We start from the raw sequence: 27,834 nt of genomic DNA on the forward strand, positions 1-27,834 counted from the left end.
TTTTTAAACATTTAATTTATTTATTAGAGAGAGAGAGCACAAGCAGGGTGAGTAGCGGTGGGAGAGGGAGGAGCAGGCTTTCTGCTGAGCAGGGAGCCACAGGCGAGACTCCATCCCCGGACCACCACGACCTAAGCCAAAGGCAGACGCTTAACCGACTGAGCCACCCAGGTGCCCCAAAACTAATCCAATTTAACAACAAGTTTGATGTCCTTTATTCAATAGAAAACAATGCATGGGTTGGAGGAGGACAGAACCTCACAAGTAGAGGAGCCCTGTTCCCAAGGGATTTTGAGGAGGCGCCAGCTTTGTAGAGAAAAGGCAACATGGAAACAGAACCATTGCTAGGAGGCAGACCGTTTCCTCGTAAGGGTGGCAGGCCCTATTTTCTAGGGTAAGGTAAAGGAGCTAAAGCTGAGTTAGAGAACTGTGACTGGTCTACTTAGAGTTCCTTGACAGGGGTTTCCAGTAAGTGCAGGCTGACTTAGGTTTACACTTGTGACTTGGCCCCAGTCAAGGGGCTAGTCTCCATGTTGTGGGTCCCGCTATACAAATTAAACTTATCAATACTGATGTTTAAGCTCCTCTGTCTCCTCCTGCATTACCTGTTTCCTCAAAAGCTCTTACCTTTTACCTTGGTGTCTGTTCTTCACATTACCAGCTTTCCTCCAATGTATATTGGCCTTCGGTTTCACATCTAAGAATTAGGCAAATGAAAAGCTGATTGATCAATGTTATGCTTTAAAAATCTAAGTCACATGAATGTGACTTGAACCTTAGCCCTTTACTTTATGGAAAACAGAGTGGGAAGCCAAGATTTACCCCCGGAGAAGCCAGCCTTAAGTGTCAGAGAAACACCTCAAAAAAAGAATTCAAGTTACCTGTAAAGACAGAGCTAGTAGCTAAAAGCTCACTTGGAATGTTCTTTGAGCATAAAATGGTCAATTCTGGAAGGATTGTTTGGGGGTGCCAGTGCCCACACTAGCTCCTCAAAGTCAGTTGAAGCAATTTATTCACTTTTTTTTAAAGAGAAGAATCTAATTTTTTGCCTCAGGGTTAACACCTGTCCATAAATAACCTGATGGCGCGCTAGAGGGAGCTGGCCTTTAAACTGGTCCCTCCACATTCAGCTCTCCTGTCATTCTTGCCCTTCTTACCCAGCATTCTGGGTCCCCAGGGTTCTATTCAGGGAACATACTCTCCCACAGGTTATGTGGGTATTCAAGCTGTGGTTTTCTTTGGGCTAGTCATTGATTACTACTGTCCCATTGAACTTTCCACCTTCCAAAAATTTGTTAAAATATTTTCATTTTAAAAAAGATATTATTTATTCATTTGAGAGAGAGAGAGAGAGCACATGTGAGCAGGGGAAGGGGCAGAGGGAGAGGAAGAGAGAGAATCCCAAGCAGACTCCCTGCTGTGAAGCCGGACATGGGGCTCGATCAGAAGACCCTGAGATCATGACCTGAGCCAAAATCCAGAGTCAGATGCTTAACCGACTGAGCCCCTCAAAATTTGTTAAAATATTCTATGTGCTGATGGTCCCCTCCTGCTTTTGTAATTTTTCTGGGTTTACACTTTTCAAAATTGTTTCAGCAAGATTGTGTAATTATTACCAATAATAACTAAAATTTATTTAGAACCTAGAGCTTGCCAGGCACAGTTCTAAGCATGTTAGATGTGTCCATCTGATCCCTCAAACAGCCCAAAGGAAGCAGGTGTGATCAACATCTCCATTTCACAGATGGGGAAACTCAGGCAATAGGGGTTCAGACTAAGCAGCTAGTGTGGCTCTAGGGTCTGCACTGGTAACTGCTATGTTGTGCTGCCATAAGGCTAGGTTTTAAGGAAAGGCAAATCTGGGTAACCCAGAAAGCTTATTCCCTAGCCCTTTCAGTAGTTTAACAAATTGCCAAGTTAGCAAGGCTTCTGTCACCAGCATCAGTGTGAAAGTGAACTCACTGGCTAAGCTCTGGTCCAACAAGGTCATTTACTCAGCTAAGAAGCGATCTTTGTTAGACGAATGGCTAGGTATTCACCAGCCCCTCCTCACTTTTCTACTCACATGTATACTGTCACAGAGACAGTGTTCTTTAGAAGCCCTTTCCATGGTGCATCCAGTGGCTGCTGAACCAGCAATTCCTTTTATAGCAAGTCCAGAGGTCAGCAGAAGGTCTCCACAGTGCTGAACCTGTTGCCTATAAACTTTCCCCAATCAACCTTACTTTCCACCTGTAACGTTGTTGCGTGCCTCTTTGTCCAACGCACATTACATTGATTGTAGCACCTTATGGATTTTGTTGCCGTTATGGATTGGATTTTTTTAAACTTAAAATTTTATCTTCTAAATGTTTATTGATGATGTACAGGACTCCTTCTGGTCTATTTTTAATATATGATTGTAAATCCTCTTGTATATTATAAGTAGATATTTGTATCTTCTGAACATTATGAGAGTTCAGTTTTTTACAGTCATTTCATTGTCTTGTCAGATTGATTATATTCTTTTTTTTTAACAGATGCTTTTTTTTTTTTAAGATTTTTATTATTAATTTGACAGAAAGAGACACAGCGAGAGAGGGAACACAAGCAGGGGGAGTGGGAGAGGAAGAAGCAGGCTCCCAGCGGAGGAGCCTGATGTGGGGCTCGATCCCATAACGCCGGATCACGCCCTGAGCAGAAGGCAGACGCTCAACCGCTGTGCCACCCAGGCGCCCCAGATTGATTATATTCTTAAATACGGTGTTGCTTTAAAACAGTGGTAATAGATATCCATCTTATTCTTGACTTTGGTAGGAATTCTTCTAAAATGTCCCCCTTAAGAATCTTTGGTGTAGATTTTTCGTGGATATTCTTTATCAGTTGGAAGAACAACCATTTTACTCCCAGTGACACTAAAAGCTTCTGCATAGCCTTAAAATTCAGAATTCTACTATTAGGACCTGTTTTTAAGTTCTATGCACCTCTGTAGTCTGATGAGAGGCAGTGGTTTTCCTGCTTTAGCATTTGTCACAGTCACCCGGAGGACTGGCTGGAACACAGATGGCTAGGCCCATCCCCAACGGTGGATTCAGGTCTGTGACAGGACCCGAGAACATGCCTTTCTAATGAGTTCCCAGGCTTAAGTTATTTTAGTCCCAGTAAACATAGTGTTCTATTAGTTTCAGGTGTACAATATAGTGATTCAATAATTCCATACATTGAATTGTATAGCCTGTGTGGTTTTTGAAAATTAAATGTTAACATTTAAAACTTAAAACTCATTAAAGATTTTATTTTCAGGGAGACAGAGTGAGCGTGCAGGGTGGGGGAAGGGGCAGAGGCAGAGGGAGAAAGAGAATCTCAAGCAGACTCCACGCCTGATGCGGGGCTCTATGTGGGGCTGGATCCCACAACCTTGAGATCATGACCTGAGCTTAAGAGTCAGGTGCTTAACCGACTGAGCCACCCAGGCGCCCCTAGGAAAACTCATTTAAAAACCCAGTTTCGGTATCAAAATATACGGCACCAGCGGAACTACATTCCCAAAAGGAAAAAATAGGCTGGGGCAGAGCAATGGGTTATTTCCTCTAAAAAACATTTCTGACTAGGTAACAAATGTGCCGGTATAAATTCAAAAGGTACAAAGGATGTACAGCGAAAGCTGCATCTCTCTTCTACCCCCGAGCCCAGCGCCTAGATGCTGTCTCCTTTAGACGGCACGGCGGCTTCCCAGACGCCACCACTCTGCACTAACCTGACCCCCTTCACTTACTGCCGTTATCTGCCTGGGCCCTTTAGGATCTCACTCTGCTCCCAAGCCCATTTTCCAGCTTCTCTTGTGCATTCCCACAGCGCTTGGATTTTATTAGCACCTTCACACTGACTTCTTCATAGTCTGCCTCTTAGGCTGGAAGGTCCACTGATCCACGAGGTTAGGGTGTGTGTCCCTTTTTTGGTGTCTACATCCTAATGCCTAGGGTCCCATCAGGTAGATAGCAGATGTACAAGGTTTACTTAGAGAATTAATAAACTAATTAAGCAATTGTGTAGTGTTTCCAGGACCCTGGCCTGAGGTATGACTCAAACAGCAATTTAGTCAGGTGAAATAAAGAATTTAAATCCTGTGAAGGCCCCATCAAGAGTCCCCAGCCAACCTTGTAATAGGTGGCCCCAGAAGAGAATTAGAGAACATGGAAAGAAAATAATGAATCTTGTTTTTTTAGAACCAGATCCAAAGGAGCTATTAAGGACATTCCTGAGGCTACTTCCCTTAAGTGTGATCATGTCTTACAACCCTCTCTTCCTTCCTAGGCCCCAGGGACTCAAACTTCTGGCCCTTTCTCATGAACTCTTCCACCCACTAAAGCTCTTAGGATTCTATCATCCATCTTGCCGTCTGCTGGCCGTACCCTTTGGCACCACCGTGAGACCATTCCTCTGGTGATGTATTAGCCGGTCATTACAGAGATACAGACAGCAGAACACAGATAGGACCACAAACACGAGGAAGTTACAACGTATTGAGAAATTTTACAAAACGTTTATGGTTCTTCTTCCAACTGCCATTCTGAGCATCCGAAGCCCTGTCGTCCCCTCACTGTTTCCACACGGCAGCGTTCGGACTGACACGTATGCAGATATACAGTGCGTTACACGTGGTCTCTGAACACAGGACTTACATGACTTTAATCATTTCTTCATCTTGCATGGATGTAGTTCTTCTCAAGGGCAAACATAACAGAAAGAGGACACATATTGCCATATCGGGTGGAAACCATGGCCCAAGTAAAAAGAAATTTTTTTCCAATTCCCCTCCAGCCTCCAGCTCCATACTTATTACCGTCTTCGATGAACAGGACTGCTTTTGTGTTATTGTTCAGGGCCTCAACCAACAGCTAACGTCAACTACATTACTTTGTTTCCATTTGTTTCACTATGACTTCCCAGGATTCCATACATTTTATTATTTTTGCATACTCAATTTGTTTATAAGAAGGCTCAAAGAATTTGAACTATACAAAAATATTTTTTAAAAAATTCTCACTTTCATCCCTGTGTTTGTCCACTCGGTTCTATACCACCACCCAAGACAAACACTTTTACTAGATCCCTGGGTATTCTTCAGTGTTTTATTTTTTAAAGGGCAGCCTTGTCGATAAACACTTCACGTACCACACAACTTACCCAGTCAAAGCGTACAATTCAATAGTTGTTAGTAGGTTCACAGAGTTGAACAGTCATCACTACCACAGTCTCAGATTGTTTACATCGGAAAGCAGCTCTTTGCCCATTAACATTCGCTCGTTGTCGCAGCTGTTCACAGCACTTGCGTTATAATCTGTATTTTTGTAAGGTCCAGAGTGATATGTCCTCTTTCTTTCTTTTTTTGTCCAATGTGGGGCTTCAACTCACAACTCCAAGATCAAGTTGCATGCTCTACCGAATGAGCCAGCCAGGTGCCCCTAAATTGTATTGTTTTTTCTTTCTTTTTTAAGTAATCTCTATGCCAACCATTGGGCTTGTCATTCTCTCTCTTTTTTTGAAGATTTTATTTACTTGAGAGAGAGAGAGAACATGAGCAGGAGGGAGAAGCAGACTCCCCACTGAGCAAGGAGCCCAGTGAGGGCTTGATCCTGGAACTCAGGGATCATGACTTGAGCCTAAGGCAGATGCTTAACCGACAGAGCCACCCAGGCGCCCTGTCATTCTTGATCCTAGTAATTGGAGTCTTTTTTTTTTCTTGGTCAATCTAGCTAAAAATGTGTCAATTTTGTTGAACCAATTTCTGAGTTCACGGATTTTCTCTGTTTTCCAGTGTTTCTTTGCACGAATACAAATACATAGTTTTATTTTTCCTTCTTCCTTACATACTAGGTAGCACAGTGTGTACTCCGAGCACTAACTAGTATATTCTGAAGGATGTACTTGAGGTAGAAGGAAAATGATCCTAAACAAATCTGAGATGTAAGAAAAAATGAAAAGCCATGAAAGTGGTAAATATGTGATTAGATCTTAATAAACCCCCAGGCATTCCTGAATTCACATTTGTACTTCATTTTCTGTTTACACTAAAACTGAACAGAAATAAATCAGAGATTCTATATTTACTTTAATTATAAAGCAATGAAACTATCACATCAATTTAATCATTATAAATCAATTTAATCATTAAACACAATAATGTGTAATAACCTTGAAAACACTATAACTCAAAATAACAGAAAAGAAAATTAATCGAGAGAACTACTATTGAACTCTGGGCATTTCTGTGACAGGACACAAATTTTAAAATTTAGTAAAATCCTACCTTTTTTGTTTTTTCTTTTTTTCCCCCCGCCCCTCCCTTTTTTTTAAGTTTATTTTACCTTTTAGCAATCCATCGTGGCACTCAAACTCATACCCCTGAGATCAAGGGTCTCATGCTCTTCCGAATGACCAAGCCAGGCTTCCCAATCCTACATTTTCTTAGCAAAAAGTTTCTTAAATCAGATTTTCCTTTCAAACCGGTCTTCATATTTTAATTGGAGCTTCTTCTGAAGAATCATTTTATTAACAATTGCAAATGTCCTTTTAACACATACAATGTGTACTATATGCTAGAATCAAATACTGGAAGAAGTTGGAATCTTATGAATACAGCCAGGACAACAGTGAAGAGAGTCGTGAACAAAAACATCACAGTCCACACAGAAAACATTTTGGCACACAGCACAAACATAGACCTGCAGTGAAAAGAACAAAAGAAAATTTAGAAAGTAGCTTCCAAAAGTACAGCACAGTTAGCAGACATTCAAATTGCTCTGCTCTTTTACATCTCTGTCAATATTCCCCACCCACCTACCCGCTTTATTACTTCCGATGTACTATTTATTCTCAAATCTAAGGTGATTATTTTTCAAAAAAAACCCTATTCCTTACAAATGAGAAAATTACTATGTTTTGACTCCTTAAAGTCTCTTGTATTGTAAAACATTCTTAATTACTTTGTTTTAAGTAACTATCCGGGGAAGACACATGAGCTTGAAATTAGTGCTAGTTTCAAATGCTTAGGTCATTCCTCTGATTTGATTAAAAAGAAAAGCAGAAATATTTAACACAGATTTAATTATTGCTAGGGAATGACCTCACGACTGCACAAGTTATATTCCCCTCTTATTTAACTATTAAAGAATATGGGGGGCGCCTGGGTGGCTCAGTCATGAAGCGTCTGCCTTCAGCTCAGGTCATGATCCCAGGGTCCTGGGATCGAGCCCCGCATCGGGCTCCCTGCTGAGCGGGAAGCCTGCTTCTCCCTCTCCCGCTCCCCCTGCTTCTGTTCCCTCTCTCGCTGTGTCTCTCTGTGTCAAATAAATAAAATCTTAAAAAAAAAAAAAAAAAGGAATATGGAAAAAGACACATATAAGACAAAAAGAAAAAATCCATTATTCTATCAGTATTACATATATGGATACTAATGCCTTGAGGTGAAATTTCCAAGGCAGCATCATACACATAATACACATATTACACCTCAAAAAGCACAGAAGTAAAGACAATGTGTTCTTAAAAACTGTCAAGTGATTCAAAGGTGGCTCTCATGAGGATGAAACTCCTGATGTCCAAGAGGCACGTAAAACTTAGTAAAACTGTTTTATTAAAGGTGAGAGTGGAATGAGCAGGCAATCCTCCCAACTAAGATTTCATACAGTGCAAAAAGTATAGTTCTAAATATGGACACAAATTCATAAAAATTTAAAACTAGACAGTGGTCTTATTTGTATCTTTGCATAAGTGTATACATTCAAACTGGTCCCCTTCAAAAATTTAAAAGATATTTTCTCATTGGCACAATGGGGAAAAACAGCCTTTGGCCTGTGGCCACCTTAAACGGGAACTTCAGAATGAACTGGGACAGAGCCTAAAGTACCGTATGGAGAAACAACTTCTAATACTTCCAAACTAAATGCAGGGTGGCTTGCAAACTAAAGACAGTTTAAAGTACCAAAATACTGTTACAGAAAAATTAAAATGCAGAATTATAAAAAAGACCATTTTTAAACAATTTTGCTCCCATTTTATCTCTACCTACTGTTATCGTATTTCTGAGGAATAACCTGGTATGAGCCTGGTTTTCAATAATATACTGAAAACTCCTAATGCTATTTCCTCAGTATTTCTTGTATAATACTTAATATTTATTTATTTATAAAAAAGACTTCATTTATTTATTTGTCACAGAGACAGAGAGCGAGCGAGCACAAGCAGGGGGAGCAGCAGAGGCAGAGGGAGAAGCAGACTCCCCACTGAGCAGGGAGCCCGCCGCAGGACTCGATCCCAGGACCCCAGGATCATGACCTGAGCCAAAGGCAGATGCTTAACCTACCGAGCCACCCTGATGTCCCAATACTTAATATTTAGAAAGCATACGAACTTACATGTTGGTCTTTCAATTCCCCCTGACATCCATAACAAAATCTGAAAAAGGAAGTTTAATAATCATTTTGTTAGGAATTCACTCCTTAAAATGGCTCAGCAAAATCTCAATAACAAGAATCCTGTAATTAATAAGTAATCTTTACACACGACTTTTATGAGAAAAACAGAATTAAGAATACCAGTAACTTAAGAAAATTCTACAGTATATCCCAAGTTTATCTCACAAAGCAAAATCCTACTTTAAAATTTTTTTTGAATTTTATTTTCATCAAGGTTATATATGAGCATGCTTTCCCTACTGGGATTCTGTGAGAGAATTAAGCCCTACAGAAAATAATTCTGAGTGACTATTCTGCATCTCTCCTGAGGATAGCGGAGAGCCGGTACATTCCAGATGGACACAAGAGAAGTTAGTTTATGTGTGGATGCCTAAGGGTTTAATTTTCAAGGAATGGTTTAAAGAGTTAAAAGTTCTCAAAACTTACTACAGAAAATAGCGGCCCCCTCCTTACCTACCCCCATTTCATTTGCAGCTCCCCAAACACTTTAGAAACTGTTAACTGTTCGATAGTTACCTATGCTTACAATGCTATTTCTTGGGTTTTTCTGGCATTGGCTATACGCCTCCAGCTATGGAAGATCAGAATTTAATTCTCTTTCAACCCTCTTGATTCAACAGCACGTACACACATGTAACTAATGCCATTCTCAATTCTATGTACTGTACTCATTTTGAATAGAATATCAAATGTTTAGTTTATTATGACCCCATAAACATATTCAGCTGAGCCATGTAATAACAACTCTTCCTCTCTTCAAACTATTTTTTTCCTGGAGTTAATAACTATACTGTGTCCACAAGCTTAGTTTTCTTCTATATAATTACCTCCAACTCAGCCCCGACCTTTCCCTAAGAATTCTAAATGACCTCTCTACGTTCACCTACATTAGGAATTCTAGTTTTCACCCTCTTGGTGACATCTCTCCCGCAGCATTCTGACCTTCTCCAAACTGGACTAGTCTCCACATCTGACACAAAAGTGTCATTCTGCAATCTCCCCTTAATCACCATCCTAGGGCTTTCTTCAGCCACGTCTGAACTAGATCAATATTCCTATTCTCTTCCAGTCATTCTCTTTCTCAGTTCCTTTGAATCATCTCTTCCACAGCTTCCCCAGAAAGTCTCTTTTTGAGGCCTCACAAGTCTGAAAATGTCTTTATTCTACCTACATTTAATTGACAGGTTTGCTAGGTATCTAATTTAAGTTGGTAACAATTTTCACTCCACATTTTGAAGGAAATTGCTCCCTGGCAACATCCAGTATTGCTGAGAATCAAAACAATTTTAATTTCAGATTATGTGATCTAACTTTCCCTCTCCAGAAACATTTAGTTTTTTGCTGTGTATTCTAAAATTTCACAATGATACACTTTAGCGTGGGTCTATTTTCTCTATGTTAGATACTTGACAGTCCCTTTCAATTTATGAAGTCCTGTCCTTCAATAACAGAAAATGTCCTGTAACTATTTCTTCCCTACTCTTTATTTGATCTTTTCTCTATTTCTCTTACTATTCTAATACTAGACCTTCTGGATAAATCCTCTGGTTTTACACCATGGAAATTAGCTAAGGTTGCAAACTAGGGCTTTTTTATTGTTTTGGGAGTGCTGACTTATCAGTGTATGGCTACACTTACTGTACAGAGATGGGCTTAGGGACATTAATAGATTTCTGGAGAGGCAGATCTGTTCAATAATGAATCACTTCAGTCACAACCAAGGCATTCTACCATCTCATTTCCCAAATTAGAAGTAATCTTGCCCAAGTTAATATGGCTATCTTTTTTAATGTAGTAACAATGCAAACATTACTCTACCACATATAACAGACATAAATTAACCAAAACTCATACTTTTCTCCATTATGTTCTTCTAGCGGAATTTCTTGAAAAGCATCCAAAGGAAATAAATGATGGTAAGACCGTGCCAAATGCGGAGCAGACACCAAAGTAAGACCTAACAAATAAAGCAGAGAATCATGTTTAATAGCCCAAACCTCATTAAGACAATGGCTGAAATGCCAAATGATAGGCGAAATATTTTCAAGTTTTTGTTAGGATTGCGGGTACTCATTTCTTCATTTACATACACATCGCCTTAAAAAGGCGATTCCAGGATGGAGTCGTACTTCTGTCACTAATTGTGTGACCTCTCTTGGCAGTTTGCTTCCTTAAAAATGAAACAAAATTCTACAATTCTATTACTTTCATCCCTCCTTGTCCTTATATATATTGTATGGAGGCTAAGAGCTGCAAAAATGTCCACTAGATCTGCTGCAAAGCCTTTAAAGAACATACTCATTTCAGAGGGAGAATGAGAAAACTGTTCCAGAATGCCATGTGTATTCTTAGACACGGAGTACTGGGCACTCAATAAAAAAGCAATCCGTTTCTAGTCTCACAGATTAAATTCAGAAATACAGGCAGAGCTTAATATTTACATTTACTTTAATAGCAATATAGGTAAGAAGTTATTCAAGATTAATTTATGGGATAAAGAACAGTTGGTTTCTTACCACAGATTTTACATTCGACTGGAAGCTCACAGTACTTTGCCCGACACTGTGGGCAGAAATACCCTCCTAACGTGAGTCCTGGCTCAGTGCTGCTGTCCAAGTGCCTGCGGGAGGAAACGTTACTTTTAAAGTGATAATATAAAGATGGGAACGGTTACAGTAAAACAAAGTATGCTACCTTGATCTTAAAATCTTGAGGTTGTTTCAGAGTTCATTTAAGCGAGGTTCATTCTTCTTTTCTCTCTGCATTTCTGTTTTGAATAGTGTGTATTAATATCTTTTCTGTTTTTTTTTTTTTTTAAAGTAATCTCCACACCCAATGGGAGGCTCGAACTCAAGACCCCACAATCAAGGGCTGCATGCTCTCCCTACTGAGCCAGCCAGGGGCTCAAATTGCATTAATGTCTTTGCATTCACTCATCTTTTCATCTTCAGGGACTCATCTGCTATTAGTCCCACCCAGTATATTTTTCATTTCAGACACTGTATTTGTTTATAGAACTTTGATTTGGGTCTTTTTTGTAATAGCTGTTTTAATACTTCGCCTACTAATTCCATCAACTGTGTGGTTTCTGAGTATGTGTCTGTTCTATGATTCCCTCCTTGTCATGGGTGATTATTTTCCTACTTCTATGCATGCCTGGTCATTTTGGACTGGCTGCCAGACATTATGAATTTTTCTTTGTTCTAGGTGTTAGATTTTTTGGTATTACCTTAAATATGTTAGGGCCTCTTCTAGAATACAGTTAAGTAACTTGGAAATAGTTTGATCTTTTCAAAACCTACTTTAGAGTTCTGTCCTGACAGCTGTTAGTCTAGGGTTAATTTGGTTCCATTACCGTGGACTCTATTCAACGCCCCCTGTTCAGAGACCCCTCCCCACACTGACTGGTAGGACCACGAACTGTCCCCTGCCCCATGTGAGCTCCAGGGACTATGCTGCCCGCTCCTCTTCAGGGGTTCCTTCCTGGGCCTCTAGTAGCCCCTACACAAATGTGATGATCGTAGCTCGGCTGATGACTCATGCGGAAGCCTCTCCAATCTCGAGAGGTCTCCATACAGCTCTCTGCTTTCTAGCACTGTGCCTGGAAAACTACAGCCGTTTCGACCTCCCCAAACTCTGAACTTTGTTTCTTCACCTGAGCAAGACCTCCAGGCTCTGAGTGGGTTTCCCCTCCGTGCACCGCAGCCTGGAAATTGTCTCGAGGCAGTAAGCTGCACTCACAGGGCCCACCTCATTTGTTTCCCTTCCTTCAGGAATCATTACCTGCACTGCCTGTTGTCCACGTCTGAAAATCATTGTTTCATATATTTTGTCTGGTTTTCTGGTAAGAGGGAGGACAGTACATTCAGTCCCTATGGTACCTTTATGGCTGGAGACACAACTCTCATTTGTGATTTGTAAGAACTACTTTCTTTAATTTTGTTTTATAATGATGTAAAATATAAAGCTCTAAAGTTAAAACAATGTATGTTCAGAAAAGTCTAGGAGCCATCCCTCTGCCTTTCTCCATGTATTGCCCAGGTAAACGTTTTTTCAGTTTTTACTTTTTATTTCCATTACTCTTTTTATCATTAATATAAATAAGTATGTGTATCCAGTCAAAGCTCCACCCTTTCTTAGATCAGTGGCGGCACACTATACACTCTTCTCTACCTTGTGATTTTACTTAGTACCAGAACGTGAAGATTACCCCCCGGGAGTAAAGGGAACGAGGCCTCACTCCTTGTTACAGCTATACAGAAGGTAACCTTCTACGAAGGCCATTACACCCCAAGCCCATATAACTCAGTTTATATTTTTTAATTTATAACCTATAGGAAAGAATTAAAAACGTCAAACATAGTCACTGACAGTTCCAAGGTTCTTACTTACGCCATGCTGAAAGAGGGTTTTGCATCTTGATCAGACAGAGAAGCAATGGTATGCTGAGGAAATCCTTCATAGAAGAAAATGTATTACTTTCTTTTTTTCAAGCAAATAGCAAAATTCTAGGATTAGGAACCTAAAAATATTCCTACCAGAAAGCCAACAAAGTTGTACAAAAGTTCTCTCTCTTGCCTTTCAGATTTGTTCATTATAGTACGGTCAGGCTGACTGCAATTCCAGGTTATGAGAAAAGTTAAAAGTGGAGAATGTGGGGGAAGATCTGTCCATACATATGGTTGCAGATTCTGAAGTTTATAATTAGCTAATTTAATACAATGCACACTGCTTTTTAAAAAGAAAATGTTTGTAATTTTTAAATACTTCCGACACATTGGAGTAATCTATTACATAGTTGTCCGCTTCCATTTTATATAGGAATATACTTCTATGTTTAAAATTTTGGAATGCCTAAACCCATGCAGTTTGTTTTCCATACATATTTTTAAATTCTGAAAACACATCCAAGAAAAGCAGAAACAAAAACAAACAAACAAAAAAAGATTTCATTACATAAAAATTTTAAGTCTATCTACATATCAAAACAAATAATCAGGGGTGCATGGGTGGCTCAGTCAGGCATCCAACTCTTGATTTCAGCTCAGGTCATAATCTCAGGGTCGTGAGATCGAGACCCACACCCGGCTCCATGCTCAGCGTGGAGTCTGCTTGAGACTTTCCCTCCCTCTCTCTCTGTCTCTCCCTAAGCATAGTGTGCACACTCTATCTCAAATAAATCTTTAAAAATAATAAGTATCTATTTTATTTTATTTTTATTATTTTTTAAAGGTTTTACTAATTTATTTGAGACAGACAGAAAAAGCAAGAGCAGGAAGGGCAGAGGGAGAAGGACAAGCAGACTCCCTGTTGAGCAGGGAAGCCCGACACAGGCTGGATCCCAAAACTGTGAGATCATGACCTGAGCGGAAGGCAGACGCTTAGCTGACTGAGCCACCCAGGTGCTCCTAAATATTCATTTTAAAATAACACAAAATAAACACTTACCCATGCGAATAAGTGAACATTCAGAACTTGAGCTGGCAGGTGGAGGACTAACATGATGTGTCAGCAATTCTTTGTAATGGCTTTCATCTAAAATAACATGGTATGTGCCTAATTAGACGAAAAGTAAAAGAAAAAAAAATCAGTTTTCCACATGTAAGTATCACCTGTAATTTTTTTATTTTTTTTAAGATTTTATTCTAGGGACGCCTGGGTGGCTCAGCTGGTTAAGCGTCTGCCTTGGGCTCAGGTCATGATCCCGGAGTCCTGGCATCGAGCCCCACATCGGGCTCCCTGTTTAGTGGGGAGCCTGCTTCTCCCTCTCCCTGCTACTCCCCCTGCTTGTGTGCTCTCTCTCAAATAAATAAATAAATAAAATCTTAAAAAAAAAAAAAAGATTTTATTCTAAGTAATCTCTACACCCAACGTGGGGCTCAAACTCACAACCTGAGATCAAGAGTCGTACACTCTATCAACTGAGTCAGTTAGAAGCCCCTCAATTGTAATTCCTATGTAATTCTGTAAAAGTTTTACCATCTGAAAATGTACATTTTCAAAACAAGTATTTAAGTTATATTATTTTTCAAAAACCTCATTTAAATGATATCTCTAAATTGACTTCTCTGGGAGTAGCTATAATTACAATTTAATTAAAGGCAGGTTGTAAGATCTTTACAAAGTATTACATATTAGTGAAATTTCTAGCATTTCAAGAGTTATAACGCTTCCTCTAAACACTGACATAGCTACTGAAAAGTCCCTGCACTTTGAGATGCTATCTTACAGAATCAATGATACATTTAAGATGACCATCCATATTACAGATTTCAGGACATGAAGTGATTTAAATTTAGTACCTTAAAAATAGATGAAAACATCCTAAATAATAAATTGTTACTTCTTACATAGTAATTACGAATAAATACTGAAGAATCCAGATATATACCACCAGTTTCACGAGCAAGTACAGTGCAAACCCGAACCTCTGCAGACAGTCCAATAACGGACACTCGAATTTTAGCCGCCTTTAGGGTCTTCATAAAATCCATGTAAATGCAGGGTTTGGGGGGAAGAAAAAAACATGCAAAAATTAGTATGTTTGAAAAACAGAATTCTCTGAAAACTAGTAATAAATTCACTATAGAATTCTCTTTAGAGTTATAATTCTGGTTTTGATTATAAAGAAATATAGTGGTTCTACCTTGATTAGATCATAGATATTAGATGGATCACAAGTTGTGAGGCTGCTGAAGATGATTAGGACTTCTCTACTCGTATGCCCAGGCATGTGTCTACAGAAAGATAAAATATATGCCCATTAGCTATAACAAATTAATAAAAAATTTACCCAGACAAAATAGTACATGTGGTTTATATATTTAGACTACAGAATATCTCATTTGTTTTAACATTGCAAATCAAAGAACTAAGTATACTCTAAACATGTTAATGTAAATTTTTCTAAAATTAGCTACACAAAAAATTGATTCATTTATTGTTTTTCTTTTTTTTTTTTTTTTAAAGATTTTATTTATTTATTTGACAGAGATAGCCAGTGAGAGAGGGAACACAAGCAGGGGGAATGGGAGAGGAACAAATAGGCTCCCAGCGGAGCAGGGAGCCCGATGTGGGGCTCGATCCCAGGACCCTGGAATCACGCCCTGAGCTGAAGGGAGATGCTTAACGACTGAGTCACCCAGGCGCCCCATCATTTATTGTTTCTATAAATATTTACTGAATACTCTTTCAGGTTCTAGGAATAGAGTAATAAACAAGAATGAACGAAGTTCCTGACATCATGAAGCTTATAAACGAGTAGATTCATTTTGTGCAAAGTCTAAAGTGTACACTGGAAAGTATGACAATACCATATGGATTAACTTTAAGGAGTGTCTTGACAATAGTAACATGTTTCTTTTTTAAAAGCTATAATTTGGGACGCCTGGCTGGCTCAGTCGGTTATGCATCTGCCTTCAGCCCAGGTCATGATCCCAGGATCCTGGGATCGAGCCCCCTGTGGGGCTCCTTTGCTCAGCAGGAGGCTGCTTCCCCCTCTCCCTCTGCCTGCTGCTCCCCCTACTTGTTCTCTCTCTCTCCCTCTGTCAAGTAAATAAATAAAATCTTAAAAAAAAAAAAAAAAAAAAGCGTCTGCCTTCCGCTCGGGTCACGCTCTCAGGGTCCTGGAATCCAGTCCCGCATTGGGCTCCCTGCTCAGCAGGGGAGCTCCTGCTCCCCCAGCTTGTGCTCTCTCTCTCTCTCTCTCTCGCTCCCTCTGACAAATAAATAAAATCTTAAAAAAATAAAGGCTATAATTTAACCTCATGGTGATTCAGAGTAATAATGTTCATAAACATTAATTTTTGTGTATCATTTAATTATATGATAATTTATAGGACTTTAAGATGTGATGAACTGTTTTCCCCTATCCAAATAGATTTCTATGCTTTTTGGAGCAATTTTATCAGCTATTTACGGCTTTCTTGCTTCTTTCTGCACTGCTGGGCCCTCAGATTCCATTTGTGGATGCTGCTCTTGTGCCCGCCTCCCCTGAGGGTGTTCTCTCCTTCTCACCTACTTCAAAACTAGAAAAATGTCTGTTATATAAAGGTATAAAAGCCAGGACAGACTATCCAGGGATAAAACACATGAGCTAGCATGAATGGAATATTTCCATTAGGGTTTTAGCTACCTTCCACATATTTGAACTTGCTGGAAAAGTATGCTGTTAATTTGCAGATGCACTACAAAGTTAAGAAAAGTTAATAAAGGTACAACAAACTCACAATTATTTTGCACATTAAACTTCACATATACTCTAATTTTTAACAAAATATTTTTATCATCAACATTTTTTTTTGTACTAATATTGCTACGGTTTTAATTATATATATATATTTTTTAAGATTTTATTTATTTATTTATTTATTTATTTGACACAGAGAAAGAAAGAGCACAAGCATGGGGAGCAGCAGACAGAGAGAGAAGCCGGCTTCCCGCTGAGCAAGGAGCCTGATGCTGGTCTCGATCCCAGACCGCTGGGATCACGACCTGAGCCGAAGGCAGACGCTTAACTGACTGAGCCAGCCAGGCGCCCCTGATTATGTTTTTCTAAAACCTCTAAGAATCTATCTTACCAACTCAAACGTAAAATAAAAATTACAAACCGACACCACACTAAACATCACAAATGACATTACATATTTCTCTCAACGGTTTCATTAAAGCTCAGTTTATGGAGACACATGTTAATACATTATCATCTCAATTCCATTCAAAAAAATTGGACGCCAATTATAAATAAAAAATGTAAAATACCAACTTTAGAGTTTGCATAGCCATGCTTAAGGAGTTATAGAGAGATGGTTCTCCATGGCAGGTCATATCTACAGCCTTCTTCAAAGATGTTATATGTTTCCTTGGGTTTCCTAAAATAGAAATGGAATAATCTACTTATAATAACACTATATATATCCATTATAGAAATTTCTGTTTCTCCCCAAATTTACTTATTATGTTGTTAAAGAATAGAATCTCTTCAATTTACATTTTTAGCAAGTTGCACTTTTATCAGAGGCACTTGTTATACCAACTTTTATTTCACAATGAAAGACAGAATAAAAATAATCTGTTTCTATGAATCAGCGCACATTTTTTTTAAAGATTTTATTTATTTGTTTGACAGAGAGAGACAGCCAGCGAGAGAGGGAACACAAGCAGGGGGAGTGGGAGAGGAAGAAGCAGGCTCCCAGCAGCGAAGCCTGATGTGGGGCTCGATCCCAGAACACCGGGATCACGCCCTGAGCCGAAGGCAGACGATTAATGACTGCACCACCCAGGCGCCCCAGCGCACGTCTTTTTTTAACGTGGGACTTGAACTCATGACCCTGAGACCAAGAGCTGTATGCTCTAGTGACTGAGCCAGCCAGGTGCCCTGTTAGCATATATTTCAAATATTATTAACTTAAAGTGCAAAGCTTTTTACTTTGAAGACTCATACATTTTCACATCTCTCAAGTCCCGCTGCGTCTTACAATCACGTGCAGCCAGGGAGCATCTGTGGCGCGGACGTCACTGCTCACGCACGGGCCTACGAATGGCGACTGAGGCATTGTTCCAACTGCATCACGTACGCTGTTTGTGCTATTCGTGTATAGTTTAACTGCCATGTCAAGTGTTTCTACAAAAGGTTATTAATACAAAGGTTCTATTTTTATGTAGAAAGGCAAGGAATAGAGCAGTGAGGTATAGATTTATTATTAGTGAAGCAAAAATTCATTGATGGAAGAATGACTGCAATTTCCTATTTTTCTTCAGGGGATTAACAAAAGAGCTTTAGAAGACCTAAGAAAGGAAGATTTCTGCAAATATCCACAGCTGTGTTATTTTCTGTTACAGATATAACATCTGAAAAGATTGTCTATTGCTATTTTCTCATACCAAACAATACATTTTTTGGTGTGAACAATTTATATATAACATCTGAAACTGTATCAAATTTGAACTGCTAGGGTGTTTCCTTCTTGATGGCTCATAAAATAAGGGTATCTTAAAAATGATGGATTCTGAGATTCAATGACATGGTATTCTTCAGACATTTTCTCCTATTTCAACACTGTCCTCATGTTAATTAATGATAATCAAAATATCATTACATTGATTTGATCACATAATTTTCATCAAACTACCTCCATACTGTTGAACATTTCTTCCCAATTTGTCACCTCCATTACAAAGAGTATATCTGTAGAATAAGGCTTTTTCTTCTTTCATAATGTTTCTTAAGTACAAATTCCAAGGAACAACCATTTTTATATCTTTTCCAAAAAATGTTAAATAAATTAGTCTATCAGCACTACAGATACCAGTTTCTCCATGGTTCCACAAGCAATACACTGCTTTTTAAACTTCATTTTGTTTACTTACAATATATAAAATAATAAAATGTTGTTGAGTGGTTTGTTTTTTGATCACTTGTTTGACTAAAATTTCTTTTTTAATAGCTATTTCATTTCTCTTTTTATTCTGGTATGAATTATCTGCCATCTTTGTGCACTCATCTACTCATAGCTTCTTCATGTTCTTATTTATCTGAGTAAGTATTAAAATACTAAGCATTTGCCATTACTTAATACATATTTCAAGCATTTATTCTCGGAATCATAAAATTTTAGAAATGAAAAGCACCTCACTAAGCCCAAATCCCTCATTTCATACGTGAGAAATGAATCTGACAAGTTAAAAGATTTGCCTAAAGCCGATACCCACCCAGTGGCAGGACAGCACTTAAACCTGCACCTCCCGGCTCCCGTCCGCTGCTCTCTCTCCCATACCATACCATTTCTGGTATTTTGTTCATCTCCTACTGCATTGTGAGTATAGGAAAAAAGCGAACTAGATTACAGTCAGTGTGGTTTACAGCAATGATTCTGATCAGAGAGGCAAGGGGTGCCGTCAAGAGGCCTATCAAAATATACAGAGGATTTTCACCCCTATACATAGCACTTCCCTGGCACCCACAGAAAACTACTCTGAATGTGAGAAGGGTGCCAGAGGGCTGGTCCTACGTCCTTTCCTCCCAGTATAACCAACCAGCTGCTTACGCTGCTTCCGTCCTGCTCCAGGTACAGGCACGTAACCCGGGCTTACCGACACAATACTTCAGTCCTCTGGCCACTTTGCTCACGGGTGGGCAGGGCAGAAGCAGGGTCATTCGGAGACCTCTCTGGGACTTGTGCTGAAGCTGCAGACTACAAGGGTTACGTAGACTCGGGGCTAGTAACGGATGTCTTTTCACCGCACAGAAACCCTTCAGGGAATGAAGCCAAACAGAGCCAGGAACCTGGAAGCTACTGCGTGTGAAATCAGCCATCCTTTAGATGTGTGTCAGTCATCTCCCTTGTGTACTAAAGCTAGTCCGAGAGTTTCTGGTCACTCACAAATTTCTTGATCACTCCAGGCTAACACACATGTCACCCCTTACGGCCATCGTGAAAAACTATGAATGATGAAAGCACGTCAGTAGTGGACAGAGAGCCGGGAGATGCAGGTTTAAGTGCTGTCCAATCGCTGGGTAGGTACCTGTCTTTAGGCAAATCTTTTAACTTGTTAGATTCATTTCTCACTTATGTTTCTTTCTCACTTATATTTATCCATATTGGTAAGGATGAAAGGATGAGAACCACATTGAAGGGACAGTGTATTTCACAGAAATTAAAATGGAATCAGTGATGCGAATTTATTACAGCACATACAGCAAAGCAAATAAAACCTGCACTGTCTTTTAAGAGAATAGAATGCAGTTAGGCATGGCATGTAAGCAGAAAATCTGAATTACTAACAATAACTGCAACTCCATTTTTAAACCCTTTGCTCTTTAGAGGTTTAACTTTTAAAAAGTTAATTTTAAGACTAAGTGGCTTTTTGGAATGGTTACAATAATTTTATCTGAATACTTTCAGGATAAGAATGTAGAAGTCTTAAATAAACATCTGCATTCATTGCAGTAGTACTCATTACTGTACAGAACTCGATTTAAAACAGTTCATCTGAGATACCAAGAGTTTAATGGAGGATTTAATGGAGGGGTTATTGTTCCACATGGAGAGCATAAGAGAGTCTTCATCTTACTTATTAGGGAAACTTATGAACAGGGTTACGAGGTTGAGTAAATAGAGCCAAGTCCTTGAGTCCTATAAAGGGAATTTTATGCATACCTGAGAGTTCGGTCAGTTTTTCAGCTCTTTTACTCTTTGTTACAATTATTCCAACCTCAAAATAAAAACAAAAATGATTATTAACTTAACGAATTATTTCTTCTTCGTAAGAATGTACATAATGAAAATAAATTAGTAATTACAAAAGGCATAAGTAACATACGAGAAACTTTTTCTCACGATGCTTTTGACAGAAACTTAGCTATGAGTTCACTGTACAATACTTAACTTTTAGAGTTGCCTTCCTTTTTCACTGATGAGGATACCAGAAACTGGTACACAATCTGGACCACTTAATACTCATAGAATGTATACCCAATGCTTTAAAAATAAATCAGAATTGGCAGTAACATAAGGAATCTAATTCTGAATTCCATCACTTATCTACATACCTGACTAATAGGATTTTGATCAAAATATTCTTCTACGAAGTATTCCAACAGCTGTTTAAAGAAAACAAAAATACTAGATAAGGGCAAAATAATAACCACATAGAACATGTTTTGTGAAACCTATTTATCAAGCATCACTTCTCATGATTTTCAGGCTCATAGATTTTCAAATATGTTTAGTAAAAATATTAAACAAACAAAAATTTAAAAATATTCAAATAAATAAAAATCACAATATTAAATAAGCCTGAATTTAAAATGGTAAGTGATGAAATGGGTTTAACAGATGGAACCAGGGCACTGGGTGGCTCAGTTGCTTAAGCTTCCGACTCTTGATTTCGGCTCAGGTGGTGATCTCAGGGTCATGAGATTGAGCCCCAGGTCAGGTTCCGTGCTCAGTGGGGAGTGTGATGGAGATTCTGCCTCCCCCCGCCACCCCCATTCGTGTGCTCTAATAAATAGATCTTAAAAAAAAAAGATAGATAAATAAAAGACGGAACCATTTGGACTTCTGAGACAGAAATAATATAAACATGGAAAGATCCAATGAAGCCAGAAACAAGAGAATGAGCAGAACCGAGAATGGGTTTTGATAAATTAGGAACAATCTGAATGTGTTTATAAACTGGGGGGAATGATCTGAGTAAATCCAAAGACAATGAAAAAGGATAACTGACTGACAAAGCAAGACTGTGACTGGGGTGGGAGGACAGAAATTAAAAGCATAAATAATTAGCCACTTTGTTCTATCATTTTCCTAAATGATGTGGTTAAACTTCTACTTAGCTATAGTTTGTATTGACTCAAAAAAATGCACTCTTTAAAAAAATTTTTTCATGGGAATATATGATATTTACTCAAGGGAAGAGGGTGGACAGAAAACAAGAACTATGACTAAGTCCTAGGGCGTTCCAGCATTCTAATGTGGGAGAGAGGAGCCTAAGAAGAAAATAAAGAGACTATATGTGACCAAAGTCAAAAGAAGGATGTGTGGGGCGCCTGGCTAGCTCAGTCCTCAGAGCATGTGAATCATGATCACGGGGTTGTGAGTTTGAGCCCCACATGAGGGACAGAGATTACTTAAAAAAAAAACAAAAACCACACAAACAAAAACAAACAAACAAAAAACAAAAGAAGAACGTCTTTCAGGAAGGAAGAAGTGGTCAACTATTTCAGTTGCTGCTAAAGATAAAAAGGAGTTGAATTTCACATCCTGGAGGTTACGGTGGACCTTGAAAATGTAGTTGTGAAGATAACTTGCCAACTGGAATGTTTTAGAGAGAGAATGCTGTGGACACTCAACTGTGGGGAGTTGATCAATATGGCAATAAATACTCACACATTCACCAATGGAGAAGATCAAGGACAAATCTAATCTAGTAAATTTTTAAAAACTTGTGTACAAGAAAAGGAGGAGAGGACACTGGAGCAAAATGGAGTCCAGCAGTATGACTCAGCTTCTACCTCATTCTACTTCTCTGAAGGGCCATTCATGACTGAAAAAAGTCCTGAGAAATTTCGCTAATACTCTTGCTTTTGGAAAGAAGTGAAGAGAGAGAGTATTCTTATCTTTTTCCTCTTCTGCCAGAAGTTATGAATGAAAAGGGAAAGAAATCAAGAACTGACTTCCTTGTCAGAAGAGAAGAATCCAAGCTTCACACTTAATTGAGGCAAAGAATTCCAAGGCTGGGAATAACTCCTCATGGAAATGCACTGTATCCTCCCTCCCCTGCCCAATTAGTTAAACAAGATACAGGACAGTCAATATAATCTCAGAAGATAAAATGAAGCCCTGTAAATCAAACAGAGTCTGCATCCCACCCAAGCTGAGCTTCACCCTTTTGGTGTGCACCATTTCATCCCAGCTGCTATTCTTAGGCCACAGAAAAAGTGGATAAAACAGCAACTACCCAGGCTAAAATCAAGCTTTAGAAGGGAAAACATGATCCACATAAAAACCTGTTCACAGATGTTCCCAGTAGCATATTCATAACGGCCCCCCAAAGTGGAAACAACCCAAAGTTACATACAATGGAATAATGTTTGGCAAAACTACAGAAAATTTGTTTTTGCCTTCCTCCCTTCCCCCCTCCCTCCCTCCCTCTCTCCCTCCCTACCTTCCGTTTTTAAGTTTTATTTATTTAAGTAATCTCTACACCCAATGTGGGGCTTGAATTCACAACCCTGAGACCCTGAGATCAAGGGTCGCATACTCCTCTGACTGAGCCAGTCAGGCGTCCCTGGGTTTTCCTTTTGTAATGATAAAAATGCTCTAAAATTGACCGTGGTAAGAATGTTGCACAACTCTGTAACAGGCAAAAAAATTTAACAGTATATTTTCAGTAAGTTAATTTTATGGTATATGAATTGTATCTTAATAAAGATGTTATAGTAAAAAAAAATTTTAAGAATTCCATGTCTTGGGGCGCCTGGGTGGCACAGCGGTTAAGCGCCTGCCTTCGGCTCAGGGCGTGATCCCAGCGTTCCGGGATCGAGCCCCACGTCAGGCTCCTCCGCTATGAGCCTGCTTCTTCCTCTCCCACTCCCCCTGCTTGTGTTCCCTCTCTCACTGGCTGTCTCTATCTCTGTCAAATAAATAAATAAAATCTTTAAAAAAAAAAAAAAAAAAAGAATTCCATGTCTTTTCTCACATTTAGCATAAATTAAAATGATTCTACTATACCTTTAAAGTACAAGTCAGTCTATTTGGCTTTAAATCTTGGTCTTCCATCGTTCTTGAGCCATCTACTACCACATAAAGATGACGCATCTGCCGAAAATAAACCACAAATGTGACAATTTTCAAATACATTTTTGACCAAGAAGTAAAAATGGCATTTAGTATTTACATATTCGACACATATATTTCTAATATATTCTTCTAAAACATTTGCTGTCTCCCTCTTGTTAATTCTGTCAAGACAGAATGTTTCTCTAACCCAACAAGTTCTGTACTGGTAAAGAAAGAAAAAGTCAACATACCATTCCAAGTCGAACTTGTCCGTGGTGCTCAAATACTCTGTTAAAATTATGCAAACGTTTTAATGGAATGTCCCCTATTACCCAAAAAATCAATATAACTTTTCAACTAACCTGCATTTTTTAGTGAAGTAAATTATTAACTTATGGGGTCCACATAATTACAGGCATTTTGGATAGTCCCTGAAGACCCATTTCCCTTCTGAGCTGCTAGGTTGCTGGTTCCTTCCCCCATTCAAGAGTTTAAAGGTCAGGTTCCCCGGAATACAGCTGAAATGAAGTACTGAGAAGTGGACAGAGGTGGACAGAAAAGCTTAAAGGAATCCATTTTACCTTTTGTAACACACTTACAAAAAGTTGACGTACCTTTTTCTCTTTGCTTTGAAGAGAATGTCTTCTATCGTAGCTTTAAGAGATCCTGATTCATCTTCTTTAAGAATCTCCCTATAAGCAATATGTACTTGTTTGAAAAGCTAAAAATGTATTAACCCAAAAGAAATGAAAACATATGTCCACACAGAGATTTGCACATGAATGTTCACAACTGCATTATTCATAAAAGCCAAAAACTGTAATTAATCTAAATGTCCATCAACTGGTAAATGGATCAATGAAAACATGGTATACAATATGATATTCAGTAATAAAAAGGAACGAATTACTGATCCCTGGTACAACACGAACCTTGAAAATACTGCTATGTGAAGGAAGCCAGATAATACTGACCACATATCATAGGATTACACGTACATGAAACATCCAAAAAGGCAAATGCCTAGAAACAAAAAGTAGATTAGCAGTTGCCTACAGCTGGAAGTAGGAATGAAATTAATGGCAAATGGACATGAAGGCTCTTCATGGGGTGGTGAGAATTCTCTAAAACTGATTTACGGTGATGACTGCACAACTCAGTAAATTTTCTAAAAATCAACGAATTATACATTGGAAACAGGTGAATTTTAACATGCGTTAAATATACTTTAATAAATTTACTTTAAAAACCAATCACTGGAAGAGAAGAGAGATAAAGGTATAGAAGAACAGTAAGAAACAATGTGTAAAAGAGAAGAGAGTAATAATGCCCTACTCACCATGTCCTTTCATAGCCTCCTTCCCATCGCTTAGTTCTTTCAGGTTCTTCATCCATTTTTTTCTTAAATGTATTATTCAATATCCTGTAAAAATCATTAGAGTGTGAATTTTCTAAAAATACTTGTCACCAAATTTATACTATTTAAATGTGAAAAGTAAAGAGAGGGGAGCAAACATACAAAGTAAAAAAACAGAGAATGCAAGGTCATCTCATTCTTTGCAATTTATTTAATAATTGTTGTTGAATGAAAATATTTCACAAAATCCTCAAGGAACTCTTTTTCCCATCCGTAAGAAAAAATACAAAGGTTTACGTACAAGTTTGGGACCAAGAGATATAAGCATCTTTTTACAATTTTTAAAAACAAAAATGCATCATAGTCGTAGGACAAGACCACAGAACTATACGAAGTGTGTAAAGGTATAGATGAAACAAGATTAGCTACAAATGATGATTATTAGAGCTGAGTGATGGATCATGGTTATTCATTGTACTACCTGTCCACCTTTGTATATGTGTGAATTTTCTTACAATCAAAAAAAATTTTTAAGTAAGCTCTATGCCCAAAGTGGGGCTCACACTCACAATCCAGAGACCAAGACTCACATGCTCTACTGACTGAGCCACCTAGATGCCCCATCATAATCATGAATTTTAAAATGAAATTTATTATTGATAAATGGTAAATGGTTATACCTCATAATTCAAACAAGGACATCATATTAAACGTGCATTATGGGGCATCTGGGTGGCTCAGTCGTTAAACATCTGCCTTCGGCTCAGGGCGCGACCCCAGCGTACTGGGATCGAGCCCCACATCGGGCTCCTCCGCTGGGAGCCTGCTTCTTCCTCTCCCACTCCCCCTGCTTGTGCTCCCTCTCGCTGGCTGTCTCCCTCTGTCAAATAAATAAATAAAATCTTAAAAAAAAAAAGTGTATTATGATCTCAACTATTAAAAAAAAAAAGGAAATGTTTAGTAATTCAATACACAGGACACGGGTTCATCTAGATGAAGGGTGATTGGTTTTTTGCTTCCTGATTACTTTCTGTATTTTCTTATTTTTCATATGAACATGTATTTCCTTAATAATTAGGGATAAAACTGGTGGTGGGGATAATCTATCAACCAAAGCCAAGTAATAAACATCCCAGTCACATCCACACTTCCGTCCTCCCAAACAGAATCTCCCTCCCCACCCTTTGCTCTCACTTCCTTCAGCTTCTTTCTTCCATAAATGAAGGATCAAAGGAATTGTAAGGGCCAAGAAGACATTAAGGACAAAACAAATCCCATCACTGAAAGGAGCAAAAATTAATTTCTGTAATAAGGAACATAAGCAAGACCTTACCCTCCATTTATATCATGGTTTCTATAGAAAAATGTATTTTAAAATCTGTTTAGCAAACTGACCTATAAATGAACTTTGGGAATGAAAATCTACTGACACGTTGAAGACTGCTTTTATGGCATCACTGCTTTCTGTGGCACCTGCTATAATTTGCTAAAGTTGTGTATGTCTCTCACTGAATTAACAAACCATTCCCCCGCATTGGAAGAGATCTATTTGTTTCAGGAAATCTGGTATTTACTTTAGTATATACTTTGGTAGACTGCCTGAAGTAATGAGAAGTGACTTAATTCTAACATTTGTGATATTTCAACACACTGTGCTGGTGCTTGTTAAGTTTAATGATGAGCGCAGGCACAGTATATGATTAAATGAACACTTTGGTCCTCCATGAAAGTTTTCGTATTTACTGTGAATTACAAAAATCAAAGCTTACATAGCGTTCTTGATGTTTTTAAATTCAAATTCTTATGAAGTCCCTACTGCCATCCATCACATCAATATTTTAACTGCTATTTTATTCTTGGTTTATTACTTTTAATTTTCTGAAAGTTCAGAAACACAGTAAGAACTGATGAGCAGAAACTGCAAAGAGGAACACTTCTGGCTCACTACATCCAAGGACTTCTTAATTAGAACTGTCTGCAATGGATAATTATACGGATAGGACAGAGGTATTAAGCTCCCATAACTACTGATGTTCCATGGGAAGCTGGAAGTTTATAACGCATGTTATTAATAGACAAGGAAGTTAGGCACCATGGAGAAAGATGTACTCAGTGACCTCTTAGGTCCCTATCTCCAAAAGCTGAGCCGTTTCCTGGGAATCCAACACCAGAAAAGCCACTTTGCCTAGCCTAAGCCTGTTGGTGTGATTCCTGTCACAAGAGCTCAGAATGCTATTGCAAACAAATGGGATCTGCACCAAATACCGCAATTATTAAGTTTTATTCACACTTTACCCTGCCAAGCGCTACTAGGCATGGGTGATCACTGTCCTATTTTCATACATGGAACTCGAGGCTCAAAAGGCTGGTAACTTTCTTGAGGTCACATAGTTGGAGGCAAGTCAAACCCGAACCCAAGACCACAATTCCCAAAACTCGCGTTCTGCTTTAGGGAAAGAGAGCCATTCACTGGACTGTAGCCCTAGATGCTTCTAGGCAACTACGAGACGGAAGTTGCCATCCCCCTCCACTCGCTCCCTCCCACTCTCAATCCACAATCCACAAGAGGCTGCTCGGAGCCCTTCAGCCTCCGCCCCCCCACCCCCCGCCCCGCCGCGAAGTCCCCTCCTCGCTGTACTGCTCCCCAGGCGGTCGATCCCTACCTTGGCTCGGCGAAAAGCTCTACCCGCGGACTCACCGGTCTCTCAGGACGCCGCTCTGCCCGGAAGCTCCGCCCAGT

General features: G+C 39.0%; 1 protein-coding gene across 3 annotated transcripts; it reads right to left on the bottom strand.

Annotated features, from left to right (window-relative positions):
• Nucleotides 1–2,732: 2,732 nt before the first annotated feature.
• LOC123800234 (general transcription factor IIH subunit 2) lies at nt 2,733–27,834 on the bottom strand. 3 transcript variants are annotated; one of them, XR_006781867.2, is made up of 17 exons: nt 27,758–27,829; nt 25,077–25,160; nt 24,352–24,429; nt 23,989–24,025; nt 23,690–23,776; nt 21,007–21,057; nt 20,615–20,669; nt 17,221–17,326; nt 15,103–15,193; nt 14,848–14,935; nt 13,905–14,012; nt 12,849–12,912; nt 10,973–11,076; nt 10,311–10,413; nt 8,397–8,436; nt 6,348–6,704; nt 2,733–5,939 (listed from the first exon to the last, which is right to left on the bottom strand). XR_006781867.2 is itself a non-coding variant. In XM_045809831.2 (16 exons), the coding sequence occupies exons 2-16, from the start codon at nt 25,130–25,132 to the stop codon at nt 6,585–6,587; spliced, it is 1,188 nt and encodes a 395-aa protein (XP_045665787.1). In that variant the 5' UTR covers nt 25,133–25,160; nt 27,793–27,834; the 3' UTR covers nt 5,974–6,584. The 3 variants fall into 3 exon arrangements, 2 of the variants coding, with proteins under 2 accessions (XP_045665787.1, XP_045665786.1); XM_045809831.2 differs by lacking the exon at nt 2,733–5,939 and having other exon boundaries at nt 5,974–6,704; nt 27,793–27,834; XM_045809830.2 differs by lacking the exon at nt 2,733–5,939 and having other exon boundaries at nt 5,974–6,704.

This window comes from Ursus americanus, chromosome 5 (assembly GCF_024610735.1).
Source record: "Ursus americanus isolate L20-20 chromosome 5, mUrsAme1.1.p, whole genome shotgun sequence".
Lineage (NCBI taxonomy): Eukaryota > Metazoa > Chordata > Mammalia > Carnivora > Ursidae > Ursus > Ursus americanus.